The sequence below is a fragment of the Salvia hispanica genome, chromosome 1, assembly GCF_029641045.1.
Source record: "Salvia hispanica isolate PSC_SH4W2 chromosome 1, Shi_PSC_v1, whole genome shotgun sequence".
NCBI classification, from domain to species: Eukaryota; Viridiplantae; Streptophyta; class Magnoliopsida; order Lamiales; family Lamiaceae; genus Salvia; species Salvia hispanica.
Window position 1 is genome coordinate 66,256,141 of NC_142692.1, and position 16,164 is coordinate 66,272,304.

Consider the following 16,164-nt stretch of genomic DNA (forward strand, 5'->3'; position numbering starts at 1 on the left):
AGCAAAGAAAGAAAAAAAATAAAAAAGTTTAAATTTGATTAAAGGGGCGCCGTTTAGCTCCACAACATATGGTGTTGTGATTCTCCCACAGTAGAGGATTCAGCCCTATTATAATGTCAATGTAGGAATTTATTATACTGTCAATGTAGGAATTTATAGTTACTGTAGAGTCCAACGTGATGTGTATATGAGTGCACTTTTAAGTAATAGTCAGACTTCTTAGATCCAGAGAATCCACTAGATCACAGGTCTAGGAACTCAGGGAATCCTTGAAATCCTCAGTCGTTGGGCACACAATCTTTTTCTACTTCAAAACCCTCAACCCACGATACTAAAGGCTAGTATAAGGAAGTAGAGATCGAATCTCACAGAGATGGAAGCGTAAAGAAGCATTAAGGGCATATTTGGTTGCCAAGATTCTATCTGAGAAAGTAATCTGATTTCTTAAATTTTAAATTCATGTGTTTGTTTCGGTTTTTAATCAAACTGAGAAAGTAATCAGAATTCGAAAACAAGGAAAGTTAGTACAACTTTCCAGGATTCTGAATCCTAACTTTTCTTAGGTATTCTTTTTCCCAATTTTAGGATTCTTACATATTTAAGCAATATAGTATAGTTTTAATAATAATACTCCCTCCGTCCCACATTTGGAGTCACATTTAGTTGTGGCACGGGTTTTGAGGAATTGGTGGAGTGTGTAATTAATGAAGTTAGATGATGGAGTAAGATGTTTTGGAGTGTGTAATAAATGAAGTGAGATGATAGAGTGTGTAATAAATGAAGTGAGATGATAGAGTGTGGGTCCCTTTTTGACTTTTTAGTTTTTTATTTTTGTTTTGGTTTATTTTAATGTAGATAATGACATTTTGATGTAATTTTGACGAACAATAGGGTAAAATTGTATGACCAAATATGAAAAATTCTAAATGTGACTCTAAAACTGGGACGAACTTTTATGGCAAAATATGACTCCAAAACTGGGACGGATGGAGTAATAATTATATTATAATAATATCAACATAATAATAGTAATAATAATATAATAATAATAATAATATTATAATAATTACAATGTTTTAAAATTAATTTAAAATTATAAATCATACTTAATTTCACTATAATAAATACTATAATTAAAATACAATTATATAATATAAATCTTATAATAAATAATAACTATTATATTTTATAAATTAATAATTAATCAATAAAGTCATTGTGTAATTTTAATTTATAAAATTTATTTAATTATAATATTTATAAATATTATAATAATAATATAATAATTATTATATTTACTATTATAATAAATGAGTGCTATAATACTCCATGTAACTATAATTATATTATTATATATTATGATGGATAATCCATATTTAAACTATTAATCGTAATAATAAATATAATTATATAATTATTATTATTTGTAACCAATAACTTATTAAAAATTTACAATATTATTCTTTTTTATAAATAAAATAATAATAAGTACTCCCTCCGTCCCGCTTTAGCAGTCACATTGACTTTTCTGCCCTCTTTTTGTAAAAATGATAAAAAATAGTTAAAGTCGAGAAATGGTAAATTAAAAGTGACAATAATGTAGATAAAACTCTTCTCTATATTATTGTCTCTCTTATTTTACCATTTCTCGACTTTAACTATTTTTTAATCATTTTTACAAAAAGAGGACAGAAAAGTCAATGGGACTACTAAAGCGGGACGGAGGGAGTATATTTTTAGTTTGGTGTTTAAATTAAATATAAATTTAAAATCTTGATATTTTCCAAACATAGGAAAGTAAAGTGACTACAAATCATATTCTTGCGATTTATTTTCCTAGGAAACATTTTCCTTGTCAGCTTTACTTTAGGCCAACCAAACATGGCCTAAGAGTGGGGCTGACAATTTTGACACGACACAATAACACGACACGAACCGGCACGAAATTAATGGGTTTGAGTCAGAGCTTATCGTGTTCGTGTCCTTATCGGGTCGACCCATTAAGGACACGAAAATTTCGTGTCGTGTTCGTGTCACGTTCGTGTCGGGTTCGTGTTATCCGTTAACACATAATATTTTAATATTATTATTCTTATTAACACATAATATTTTAATATTATTGTTCTTATTATTTTCATTATTCAATACTTATTTTCGTGTCATTAATGGGTTTGTGTCGTGTTCGTGTCGTGTTGACCCGAAACGATTCGTGTCGTTAATGGGTTCGTGTCGTGTTCGTGTCTGAAGGTAGCGGGTCGTGTTCGTGTTCGTGTTTGAGGTTTTCTTAATGGGTCGTGTTTGTGTTTGTTGTTATCGTATTCGTGTCGTTATTGTGTCGACACGATAACGACCCGACACGCATGATTTGTCACCCCTACCTAAGAGATTTTGGAAAAGGTTTTTGGCTGCTGCCACGCAACTTTGGGTTGAGAACTTAACTACTAGACATGGGAAATGTAAATGATCTATTCTACCAGCTAGACCTAGGAAAACTTAATGGAAGCATGCATAACGAAAACAAAGATTTAAACAGATCAATACTCCAGCGACGAAACTTACCAAACCTAGTGAATTACTTTCCCTAAACTACCTAGACAGATGAAGAACAGACCGTGGGGACCATTTCCAGAAACAGTAAAGTACGAATGAAAAACTGCAAATAACTAACTATGAATTTAACTAACAACTAGCTTCATCTTCACCAACGATTCACGATCACAAGATGCAGAAAACAGAGTAAACATCAAATCGAAACAGAGCATGCCGAATTAAACTATCAAATTACGATTAACTATGAAAATAGAGTAGATCTACCACCACTAGACGAGGTAAATGAGAAAACAAAAACTAAACTTCAAAACCCATGCAGAAATTAACAGATCTAAACATCGGACGCTTCATCCGCTCCGAATCCAAGCCATCCACAACAAACCACAACAAATTCCACCTCCGATCACTCCGATCCGACCAAATTCAACCGATCAACTACAAGTCCAGCACAATTCAACTCAAATAAAACAGATCAAGTGCGAAAAGCATCCAAGATAAAGCAACAATCAACACAAACATAATACGGAGACATAACACAAATTTTCATAGCTAAACGATTACGAATTCGATAACGATTCAACAAAATAAGGTCGAGCTTCGAACAACGAAGACTCGGGGAATTCAAAAGCTGAAATTAAAACTGAAAGCTGTAAATTGTTTCTTCGCCTTGCGTAGAGACGGTGGTACACAACGATGATGCAAATTACGAACCCCCAACCCCAGAATTTTGTAACCCCTAAGTGTGTGTGTAGAAGTGTGAAAAGTGAGCTAAGAGCCAAAGGTCCTCCTCCTTGTGTGTTGCATGCTCTTATTTATAAGTGTGGAGTTGATCTTCTAGAATCTTCTCTTGAATTCTCCTTTCTGCCCTCCGGCTAGAAATCTCCTCTGGTAACTTTTTCCTTTCTTCTGTTCACTTTCCCGCCAGACTTCTTCACCAGGTAATTTCCTTCCTTCTTCCTGGATCTGGCGTTTTCCTCTATACACCTGACTTAAAAGTTGTGTTAGACCCAATAAGCTGTTGAATTTAACCCCATAATCAATGCATGAAATTAGCCTTATCAATTACCCACTTCATTATTGCTTTTATAGGGAAAATGTGTGTTAGTAATATCCCCATTCATGGAAAATAATGGCAACAAGTACAAGGTCAATGAAGCCTACTATTTCAAATTTGAAGGTTTTTTACTATTGTATACATAACAACGAAAACGTGTAGTGAAAATCATATTAATAATTTTTTTTTGGTAAATGGTCGATTTTGTCCAATTGTTTGAGAGTTTATTAAAAGATATCCCACAATTACTTAATGGAATTCTTCTCGTCCCATGATAAATGTCACACTTTAGTTTTTTAGTTTATCCCATAAAAGATGTCACATTTCCCCTTTTAGAAAAAATTCTCTCTCACTTAATATAAATATGTTATTTTCTCTTTCCAACTGACACACAAAATAATATCTCCTAAAATCTCGTATCATTTACCAAGTACTCCATCCGTCTCATAATAATATACACTCTTTCCTTTTTAGTTTGTCACATAAGAATATGCACTTGCCAATTTCGGAAACTTTTTTCCTCTCTAATGTGGTGGGACTCATTCCTCACTAACAATACTTTAATTACTTTTGTTTTTCTACCTCTTTTTTTACTTTATTAATTTTGCATTAAAATTTGAGCCGAAACCAAACTGCATATTCTTTGGAAACAGATGGAATGCTATCTACTATGAGACGAAGAGTGTAATTATTTGAACCGTGTGACATTTTGAAGTAAACTCCATAAATAATAGGATAAGATCAAACACTTTATCCATATTTTTTCCCCCAATTTGTTTTTTTCCTAGTAGAGAATAGTAATAGGTAATTACGAATTTACGAATGTCTTTTAGATGTATCTGGACAACGGATGCAATATAGTGTACATTTTGTTTGGTTTCTGATTAAAGCTGTGGTATTTGATTGAGTAATAGTTATAATTAACTACTACTACTTTGAATATCAATAATGAGAGATTCATCATTTCGACAACAAAACGAGTTAAATCGTGCAAGAACTTATGGGGCCTGTTCTGCCTAAACAAAAGCAAAAGAACTTGTATGAATTATAGACACGTTCCATCATCATCATCGTCGCCGTCGTCGTCATTCTCGTCATGCAAAAGAAGACCATTTCTGTTATTGATTTGGATTTGAAAGATGTTCAACACTAGAGCTTGATCTGATGCTGTATTCTGCCACCAGCTTCGCAAACAGAGACGACTTATCCTCCAACAGCTTCTCCGGCGTCTCGTATTCCTTAAGCAGTCCTGCACCACACAAACACAACCAACTCAATCCCAACTAAATCATTTACACACTGCTCAAGCCACAACACACGTACCGTTATCTAACAGCACAACCATGTCGCTGTCCAGCACCGATGTTATCCTATGTGCAATCGTTATAACTGTCGAGTCACAGAAATGGTTCCTCAGGGTCTGCTGGATCAGGTTATCAGTTGCTGTGTCAACAGACGCTGTTGCCTCATCGAGCACAAGAACCTTGCTTTTCTTCAGTAGCACGCGCCCGAGGCAAACCAGCTGCCTTTGTCCCACGCTCCAGTTCTCTCCATTCTCAGATACTACTTCGCCATAATTTAAACTCATGAGTAAATACTTAAGTCGAACAACAAAGAAGAACAATCAATGAGCGAGATTAACCTGCAAAATCAAGCTTCTCTGGCTTTTTCCTGACCTCGTCACCAAGCTGGCATTTATCAAGAGCCTAAAAAAAAGCAGAAACAAAACATTTAAATAACACGCGAATCATGAGTATGAATTATCAGCTAAACCAAACGAACCTCCCATATCTGCTCATCAGTATACTCTTCAAGGGGGTCGAGGTTAGTTCGAACAGTTCCCTCAAACATTGTTGGATCCTGTGGGATTATGCTCAACTTGGATCGTAGATCATGAAGTCCAATAGCTGAGATATCAATCCCATCGATCAATATCTGTCCGACTGTTGGTTCAACTATTCGGAAGAGTGTCTGAATAAGGGTTGATTTTCCACTTCCTGTTCTTCCTACTATACCAGTCCTCTTCCCTCCAAAGAAAGTGCATGTTAGGCCTCGTAGCACGAAGGGTAAGTGAGGACCATATCGAACCTACAACAACAGTTATAATATCAGCACAATCAGAAACTAAAGAATTCTGAAATAATAAACGAGAATGCAGTCCATCGAAAAACCTCACCTGAAGATCTTGGATATTAACTTCTCCTTGTGTAGGCCAGCAACTCCGCGGCCTGTTCGAATCTATGACAAGCGGAGGCTCGCTTGGAAGTGAAGTATACTGAAGTATTCTTTCAACTGATATGATTCTGTTCTCCATTAAGCAAAGGTGGTAAACAACCTGGGATTGATACATATTTAAATTAAGGCCATAAGTCACTGCTAAACCAGCAATACCTGCATTGCATATTACAAGTATATGAACTTTAAACCAATGAATCGCGTTAAAATATAAGTATTGATCAACGATATATTTGCACAACACTGACTTGGATCAATAGTTCCTTCTGGAAGAGTAATCAGGAAAATAAGTGCACCGGTAAACATCATGAGAGTCAACACATTCAGACGAAGGCATAGCCATTCCATCGCACCAGCTGTATGGAACTTTGGCCGTGAATATCCATCTATCAGCCTCAAGCTTATGTCTAAGAATCGGGATTCTTGATCAAAGCTTCTAATGGTGATTGCTCCTGATAGTGTCTCTGAGAAGTGTTGTATGACTGGAGCTTTGCTCACTCCACAAAGTCGGGCAAGTTCTCGTGCAGCAGCAATGTAATATCGCTGGAAAGGAAAATACTGAATTAACTAACGATTGAATCATATGCAATTTCATGTTAGCATCTACCTATACAGTAACAAGAATGTCAAGACAAAAGCATGGTACAATGAAACTACTTGAGCCATATAGTAGCAAAGGAACTTTACCTGCAACAATATGCATATTGTAACTACTGGAATGAAAATGATGAACACCTGCCAAGAAACTTGCGTCATGACAGCAACAACTCCTAAAAGCTGTATCACGGCAAAAGAGAAGTTCGAGATGACACCCATGTTCAAATCAACAGTACTTTGGTCCGTAGATATCTAGCAAAGAACGAAGTGATCATCAAAAAGTTACTCCTTGACCATCTTCAATCATACACCAAAACTCATTTTTAGTGTAGACAATTTCTCCAATCATACATTAAACCCAAACCCATTTTTGGGTTTTTCAATGGAATAACACCATATATGGTGTCACTGCAAAATTTTTGAGAGACAAATACCCCAAAATGGTGTAAGTTTTAAATACAGTGTAAATGGTTGGAGTAAAACTACTTTTTGGTGTGACATATAATACTCAAAAATGGGTTGGAGATGGTAAGCAGCTTGACTTCCAACAGAATTTCAGTAAGTCTTAATGAAAGTGAAAGAAACCATATATCATAAGCTAAAATGAAAACAAAAGAAAAGAAAAGAGCATTGTCACATACTCTATTCAAAATACGCCCACTCGGAGTCGAATCAAAGAAAGACATGGGTGCACGGAATATGCAGAGATGCATCCTGTTAAAGAGTATCTTCGCAGTCTTGTAGCTAATGGTCACATCAGATAAAGCCCTTCCCAATATGCAATAGGCACTTCCAATCGACAAAGCAACATAGACGAGGATAAGGGTAGAGCTTCCAACTAGAGGTGCTTCATCCTCGGAAACAGGAGTTGCCAAAGCCATCCAATAATTGCTTCCAATTTGAAGCACCTGGAACACAATCTGGGCTAGCAAAGCAACGGGTGCTAGGAGTCCACCATAAGCTGTTGTGATATAGTTCCAGTAAACTGACAGTCCTACACTTCCTTTCACTCTTTCTTCTTCTTGAAAAAGCTGACCCTTGGTTTCTTCATTATTGTTATCATTTCCATGTTTCTCAGATTCCGGTTGCTGCAAAACAGGCTTAGCGTTTGTAGAGCTACTTCCCTCACCATTTGCAGATTTCTCTGTACTAATAGAGTCAAGAGATGATAAAGCCTCCTCGTGTGCACCGATAAGTTCCATGAAATCACTTCCAGGTCTCAGAATGTCGTTGTACCTGCCCGCTTGTTTAATTCGACCGTCTTTCATAACCTGGCGAGTAAACGATAAGTCACAAGTCACATGATTAAAGTATGCAAAATAAGCATCAATTTAGAGATCAGCAAATCACCAGAATAAGGTCAGCAGAAGGCAGAAACTCCACTTGATGAGTAACATAAATAATGGTTTTGGAATTCAGAAGCCCCATGATGCATTCCTAGCATTAAATATAAATTAAGAAATGTTTCATAAATACTAACAATAGAAATGAAGAACATGCTGTGCTTACATTGAAAAGATGAGTGCCTGTATGTGCATCCACAGCACTGAATGGATCATCAAATATATAAACATCGGCATCTTGGTAAAGAGCTCGCGCAATCTGTATCCTCTGCTTCTGTCCACCACTCATGTTGATTCCCCTCTCACCAATAACAGTCTGATCCCCAAAAGGTAGAATCTCCAGGTCTTTATTCAGCGAGCATGCTTCAAGGACCCTATTGTATCGCTGTCTATCCATTTCTTTACCAAACAGTATATTTTCCTCTATTTTTCCGCTTTGTATCCAAGCGGACTGAGCAACATAGGCTTTTGTTCCTGAAAGCCTAACCGTTCCAGATATTTTTGGTATTTCCCCCAAAACACTAGAAAGTAAGCTAGACTTGCCAGAACCAACCTTACCACAGACTGCAACCCTCATTCCACGCGACACTCTAAAAGTAATATCTCTCAACGTGGGACTAGGAGATGATACATCCCATGAAAAGTTTCCATCTATCACCTCAATGGCAATATCAGAACTACCAACCGGAAGCTTCTCTACTACATCTGGTGGTAGGTTGTCAAGAGAAAGGAATGACGCAATTCGATCCAGAGAAACCCTGGTCTGAACAATCATGGCTATTGTGTCAGGCAGATTGTAAATTGGCTCTTGAAGAATCCTAAACGTTGCCACCGCAGATAGTATCTTTCCCGACTCTAGTGGGATTCCCATCAACACGCAAGCACCAAAAGATACCATAGACACGAACGTAGGAGCACCCCAAAAGAGAAAAGTAGTGAACGCTGTGGTATAAAGGTATCTTGCCAACCACCTGGCTTCTACACTCCTAAGTTCCTGAATTCTAGAGAGAAACCTCAACTCCCAAGCCTGAAGTTTAAGGATTCTCATGTTCCTTAAGACTTCCGAAGTTGCCTTCATCCTTTTATCTTTAGATTTCATTAGCCCGTCCTGAAATTTCTCTTGCAATTTCCCAAGTGGTACATTTGCGAGCATGACAACAATAGTAGCAGCAAGTGCAACTATTGAAGCAAGCCCCAGATCTTTATACAATATAATTAATGCTAAGACGACCTGCAGAATCACCATCCATGGATCATGCATATACCAACAGATGTCACCTATCCTCTCAGCATCAACTGCCATGAAATTAATAATCTCCCCCGTTGTATGGTCATTCTTCGATTTACAAGAAAGCGTCAATCCCTTATTATATATTTTAGCAACTAATGCTGCTCTCGCCCTATAACCAGCCTGTTGAACCTTAAAAGACCAATGTCTTAGTCCAAAGCGCTCGAACATCTTTGCAATGGTAAACGCAGAAACCAATATATAGCCCTCATTCGCAAAATGCCTACTTCCATTCAAGTACTGGACAAAGATATCTATGAGGTATGGACCAACATAAGAAGCCAACGTGTATATCAACACACAAATACCAGAAATCACGACTTCCATCCAAGCGGTAAAAAGCAACCCCTTTGCCAACATTCCTGCGGTGACTCGGCTACTCCCTCTACTATAGGACTTCAGCTTATCATTCAAAACTGGAAACGCCCCTCTAGCAGTGTCCAAGCCGGAAAGCTGAGGAACATCCTCGAGATCCAAGGCTTTCTTGTACCCTTGCGCGATTAAAGGGCTCATCCACTAGAAAGTAAAGAGACTATAAACGCCAGCACTGCCATAAGGGGTCAAAGTGTCATCCCCTTTGGCGGCCGGTGTCTTAGACTCTATACCATTCAAAAGGGGCTCTTCAAGGATAGTTTTCTCATCCTCACTTTTCCCACCCCAAAACCCAGTGAAACAGAACTCTAAACTCATAAGGACTGAAACAATATCAGAGGCCCAAAAGAGAGTCGACAAATGTTTGGCTTTTTCGAAATAAAGGTCTGTTACAAGGCAATAACAAGACACGCAAAAGAAGAGCCCCCACTAAAGCCTCATAACGAGGGGATACTTGGTTTCTTTCGAATTCGAGAAACAGACATGCAAGAAAAGATAGAGAGATAACCAAGAAAATGTTTTGACATAAAGTTAGGATCTTTTCATGACTCCAGCCATTTGCATACCAATAGAAGAGGTCCAAAAGGCAAAGAGTGAGATTAGAGAATTAAAGGCCTAAGGAGGAGAAAAGGGTTGATTTGTAGTAGTATGAGATATTGCTATGTTTATGGTTTTCTTCGTTGTTGCTCCTAAATTTCTTGTGAAACGAGGACAATAAACAGTAAAATCAAGTGCAAGGATATCGTCAAGAAACGCAAGCGGATTGGATTGAATAGAGAAGCAAGACCACCTCCAATCATGTCAAAAAAGGCGGGAATCAAAGAGGAAAACAGACATACCAGTCATCGTAGAAATCTCGTGGTTGTGAAAGTGTGTTTCTTAGTGTTACTGTTTGAGTAAGTGAAGTCCAAGAGATAACTTAATATCTCTACTCCCTACATAACTAGTGCACGACTCGTCAGTGATAGTTTGTAGTACTCCCTTCGTTAATTGAAGCATTTGTTTTGAGCATGTAGTTTAAGAATAGCGAGTTAAATGCATAGTAAAAAAAGTAAGAAATGAAATGAAAATAAAGCTAAAAGAAAGAATTATTTTTTATAAAAAAAAGATGAAATGACTCAATTGACTTAGAACTTTTCAAAATAGAAAAAATGACTCTATTAACATATGGAACGGAGGGAATACTGCTTTTTGTTGTTTGTGTTTTTTTCTATAAAAACAGAAGAATGTCCTAGTTTGGCCCTCCATTAATTAACAAAACAAAAGTCAAGAAAGTGATTTTGCTTGAGAAGCAAAAAACGTGATGGGCAAGCCTATGGCTATGGTGGAAGTGAAACCTAGTGGAGAGGATATCTGATGTTATTGATAATTATCCTGTTAATATAGGAATTTATAATTGATTAGTGATAAATTAATAAAAATTGTATATACAAAATTAGATAATTTAGATATTTTACATTTTAATATATTTATATTTACCCTTATATGATCATTTAAGAAAAGATTTAAGTTTTCTAAATTGAATCTGTATGAATTTAGGAAATGATTAATTATAGCTTCCAAATATATTGTTCTGTTGTGATGATCAATTGTTAACTCATCATTTAATTGCTAACTACAATTAATTTAAGGCTATAGGATTTTAGAAAACGTGTGGTCTACAATTTGCCATGTGTAATTTTTATTTTTATTAATAAAATAAAAAAAACTCCAAATTAGGGTTTTGGATGAAAATGTCAAGTGTTTCGAAAATATCAACACAATGCTTTAAGAATGCCAACACAATGCTTTAAGAATGTTAACTCATTGCTTATATTGATATTCTACATATATTATATTGACATATTTTATATAGTATGTTGACATTTCTGTTGTACGAAAAAATTAAAATTTTCAAATTTTTTTTCAAATTTACGTCGAAACATATGAATGTAGGATATCGTTAGAATCCTTATAAAATTATCTTTAATTTGATATATGTTATATGAATTTAAAGTTTTGGGATTTCTTTTAAAAGTTAGTTATAACTAAACATGTAGTTAATTGACATTAATATCCTTATTATTTTTTTGAAATTAATCCTATGGCCTTATTGACCCTTTTTATTGATCGTATTGACATTTCGGAGTTGATGATCTAGGCCTTTAATTTGAATATCTAATGGCTATTATTTAATTATAGTTAGCAATTAAATATTGAGTTAGCAATATAACGTTCCATCTGAACAATATTAGTTGCGTAAATTATCTGAATAGTATTAGTTGCGTAAATTTTTCTTATATAGCGTAGACAAGAAGATTGAATTTCTTCTTCCATTTTATTTTAAACTCTAAACTTTTTATTTGCAACTTTACTATACATTATCGTCTCAAAAAAGTTATCTAACAATTTTACGAAAGAAAATTAAATATGTTATTTATACAATATATAAAAGGAGAGTTTTGAGAATATTCACACTTATATAGGTTAGATTGGATCATCACCAAGTCGATGTGGGACAGAATTGAGAGAATTTAACACGCCCCCTCACGTGTGGACCGGAAAGGACATCGGTCTTCTATCACGTGGGTAGGCAATGCAAGAGATAAGAGAGAACCATCATCGATGTGGGCCGGAAAGGACATCGGTCTTCCACTCGTGAGGTAGATAAGAGATAAAGAGAAATCCATCATCGACTTGAGCCCGCTCTGATACCATATTAGAAATGGGACACTCACCCCTTAAAAGGCCTTATAAGGGGAAGAGTTATCCACACTTATATAGATTAGATTGGATCATCACCAAGTCAATGTGGGACAGAATTGAGAGAATTTAACACGTTAGAAATGAGCCACTCACCCCTTAAAAGGCCTCATAAGGGGGAGGATTGTCCACACTTATATAGATTAGATTGGATCATCACCAAGTCGATGTGAGACAGAATTGAGAGAATTTAACATGCCCCTCACGCGTGGGCCGGAAAGGACATCGGTCTTCCATCACGTGGGTAGGCAAGAGAAGAGATAAAGAAATAAATCCATCATCGACTTGGGTCCGCTCTGATACCATATTAGAAATGAGCCACTCACCCCTTAAAAGGACACCGGTCTTCCATCACGTGGATAGGCAATGCAAGAGATAAGAGAGAACCATCATCGATGTGGGCCGGGAAGGACATCGGTCTTCCACTCGTGAGGTAGATAAGAGATAAAGAGAAATCCATCATCGACTTGGGCCCGCTCTGATACCATATTAGAAATGAGCCACTCACCCCTTAAAAGGCCTCATAAGGGGAAGACTTATCCACACTTATATAAATAAGATTGGATCATCACCAAGTCGATGTGGGACAAAATTGAGAGAATTTAACAGCTTTCTTCATTTTCTTGGACCTTCTCATATTATACCTTATTTGTTTATACTAATATATCTTGATAAATGTTTGATATTTATTTTAGACGCCGATGTAGATGTACATGCATTTAGTTCTCTTTATTATTGGGTGGCTTTTGATTAAGTATTAAAATAATAAATTTAAAAAAAACCACTATCACCTTTACTAGCTAATTAATGATTACTAACTCAATTTTCTTATATACTTTGCTCCTTCATATAAAAATTATGGAGCGAAATTAGATATAATATATAATAGTAAAAAAAATTCCAATAATAATAGCCATTTTGTCTAACAATTTTATTTTTAAATAATTTCCAAAAAATCTACAAATTGTCTAATATAAACTAAAAATCTACAAATTGTTCATATATAAAGTGAAAATCGCAACTTCTACATCAAATAAATGCATGTTCTAAGCCAAAAGTGTACATACAAAAAATTATACAAAAAATCAAACAACACACAAAGCTCTCTAAAATTCATCTAGCTTGAGTATTTGTAAATAACAAATCTACATAACCTTCTCCCATCGTTTGATTGAGTCGGTTGACTTTCAGTCCATATAGGCTATAAAAGGGCAATTTAGTAATAAAATAATAAATTAATAATAAAATCGATTTAAAATATAAGGGTATTTTGTATATACATTTATTATAAATTTATGTTTACTCATCCCGATTCATGGAAAATAAGGGCAAGAAGTACCGTACATAGAATGGTAGGATCAAGTTATATGAGGATTACATAATGATTTACTATCAATGAAGCCTAGTACTTGTAGGGATCAGATTATTCGGGATTCGCTAATTACTGAGACCTCTTTATTGATTGATCTCTGAAATGGCTAATCTCAGAAGTTACAAGCCTTGTACAAACGCAATCTACTACAAGATTATAAGTAGGCAGACTAAGTATCTATTACAGTGTATGAACTCTAATCAGGCACCCTAACTATACTCAGATCCTTGACCGGATCTGTAATCCAAGCTTCAACTGATTGGGGAAACCCTGCACACTAGAATACACAAGTCAGTAATACAAGAAAGTGATCCTTGCGGATCTAAACTGAAATAGCAACAAAAGTTCAGAAGATTTAGGATATGGCTCAGGTCGCACACACACGACTTCACAGGGCCAAGGACCTCCTCAATCTTCACCAACAAGTCTCAAGGGAGCACCGTGAAGTAACCAAACCCTAACCCTAGGGATACTCCAACTGCTACAACACAGAGACTATCTCAGTTGCAAGGATCTCACAGTAACCTCCAAACACTGCTACGCACCACAAGAACTCTCAAAGAACCTCCAATCTCGCACAAATCCAACAGAGAAGTTGGACAAACCCTAGATCTGAGAAGGAACGCTCAAGCACTCACTTCCCCCAGAATCAAACCGAGGAGTCTCTCTAGAACCGAGAAACCAAGGTGGAAACAGAAGATCGAAAAAGATAACCGGCGAACGGCGCCGGAATCTAGAGAGAGAGAAGAGAGAAGCAGGAGCAGCACACAGGAGAGAGAGAGAAGTCGGAATAGAATGAATCAGAATGTGATGAGTCTCAAGACTCATAACAAACACAAACCTAGATCCAACGGCCAACATCCACGATCCATGTGAGATAGCCACGTGGCAGCCATTGGAGCATCCCTCTAAGTTATCGGGCCAAAACCAACATGGGTCACCAATAAACACTTGGGCCTCTGAATTAAATCGGCCCAGCCGAATTAATCAAGCCCAATTACAATTAGAGTCCATTATACTTCACATACTCCACCTTGGACTAAATTGGGTAAACAGAGGAGAGCCACGGTCATGTGTTGCTTTCATCATAGCCTACAAGGCCCTCTCAAGACACCAAAGAGTTTTAAAGCTCATTAGTCAAGAGATAAGGTCAGGTTGCCTAAACGACACTAGATGGCAAGCCAATTTGTAACATCCCGGAATTTAGAACCCTAATTCTAGAGCCCTAAAATTCATTATCGATGACGTGAAAGATGTGAATTATTTGATAAGTGAATTTATTACATGAGTTTATTTGATTGAGAAGTTTGAAAAGTCAAATTTGTTGACTATTATGATGTGGCATATGTGATTAATTAATTTATGAGATGAATTATTTGATTAAGGGTGAGTGAGAATATTAGAGAAAATTTCCATAAATACTAGGCACTATTTCTTTGTGATTTTCGAAAATCACATGTAGAAGGAAAGGAATTGTTTTATTTTATTTGACCTCTTATTTGATTTCTTTCCATACCTAGAATTTAAATATTCTACCAAATCCTTCCATACTTCAAGAGATCCTTACCATACCTTATTTTAATTAATATTCAAAAAAATCCATGCCTTAATTAGGCTCAAAATACACGCCTATTTCTAGGCCAATGGGGGAAAATTTTTATTTTATTTTGCTCCGTGATATTTTATTCTACTCCGTAAAATATACCAAAACAAAATCTTGGCTAATTAAAAAGCCTAGTTTTCAAAAATTACATGGAATATTGCCTTAGAGTCTATTTTTGTTAATTCTTCTTCCCTACTCCATAATATTTATTTTATTAATTGTGGAGAATAAGATCTTACCAAATATTCTATTCTAATTACCTAAAGATCTTGTTGAGCACTATAAATAAGAGAACCCCTAACCCTAAACCCCATTATTTTCGTCCCCCCCCCATCCTCTCACTCTCTCAAATTTTTCTTCTTCTACTCTCCAATATTTTGCTATCTTTTGGAGAAGAATTGAAGTTTAATCCAAGAATTCTTGAAGAACCAAGTCTCTACTTTGTTTCTACCAATCGTTTTCCTCTAAAAAGGTATTTTGTTTATATATAAGTGTTCTTTTCTTCTTCTCCATCTTTTTCTCCTTTCCAACCGATTAATTGGTCTTCTTGAAGCCTCATGCATCTTCTTTGAGTGAGATTGGGATGAAAAGGGAAAGGGAATTTGGAACATGTGTGTGTGTGCGTGCGTGTGTGAGTGTGGCGTGAGTGTGTGTCGTGTGTGTGTGTTGTGTTGTGTTGTGTGCTTGATGGCTAAATATTCTTGTGTGATATATGTTGATGTTAGAACTAGGATTGAGATGTGAATGAAAGTCTTATGAGGAACATGATCTTTGATTTGTGATAATAAGATGAATCGATGGGAAAAAGGGAAAGTGTTGAGACATGCATGAGTTAAGAGTTGTGATTGAATCTGATTTGTGAATATGTGCCTATGTGAATAAAAAGGTGAAACCTCGGTTGCGAAGCCAGATAACGGAAAAGCGAAACTACTTGAAACTTAAGCAGTCGAGGTGGGCTTTACTCTTAAAACTCTCTTTTATTTTTGTCAAAAATATTGATTGGAGTTA

The 16,164-nt window shown here is 36.0% G+C and overlaps 1 protein-coding gene across 2 annotated transcripts; it reads right to left on the minus strand.

Annotated features, from left to right (window-relative positions):
- Window positions 1–4,502: 4,502 nt before the first annotated feature.
- Window positions 4,503–10,381, minus strand: LOC148934434 (ABC transporter C family member 3-like). Of its 2 annotated transcripts, none has more exons than XM_089056209.1 (10): window positions 7,946–10,381; window positions 7,787–7,873; window positions 7,078–7,707; window positions 6,527–6,688; window positions 6,088–6,382; window positions 5,781–5,995; window positions 5,387–5,692; window positions 5,247–5,310; window positions 4,928–5,167; window positions 4,503–4,853 (listed from the first exon to the last, which is right to left on the minus strand). In XM_089056209.1, exons 1-10 carry the CDS (start codon window positions 9,578–9,580, stop codon window positions 4,723–4,725), a joined length of 3,765 nt encoding a protein of 1,254 aa, XP_088912335.1. In that variant the 5' UTR covers window positions 9,581–10,381; the 3' UTR covers window positions 4,503–4,722. The 2 variants fall into 2 exon arrangements, with proteins under 2 accessions (XP_088912335.1, XP_088912336.1); XM_089056210.1 differs by having other exon boundaries at window positions 6,527–6,574; window positions 7,946–10,378.
- Window positions 10,382–16,164: the final 5,783 nt, after the last annotated feature.

What these genes read in the sequence shown, in the direction of transcription:
- LOC148934434 (XM_089056209.1), bottom strand. Translation starts at nt 9,580, where the DNA reads ATGAGCCCTTTAATCGCGCAAGGGTACAAGAAAGCCTTGGATCTCGAG. An exon ending in GTGGGCGTATTTTGAATAGA is followed by an intron (nt 6,689 to 7,077) that starts GTATGTGACAAT and finishes GTTCTTTGCTAG; the next exon opens with ATATCTACGGACCAAAGTAC. An exon ending in CTGATGAGCAGATATGGGAG is followed by an intron (nt 5,311 to 5,386) that starts GTTCGTTTGGTT and finishes GCTTTTTTTTAG; the next exon opens with GCTCTTGATAAATGCCAGCT.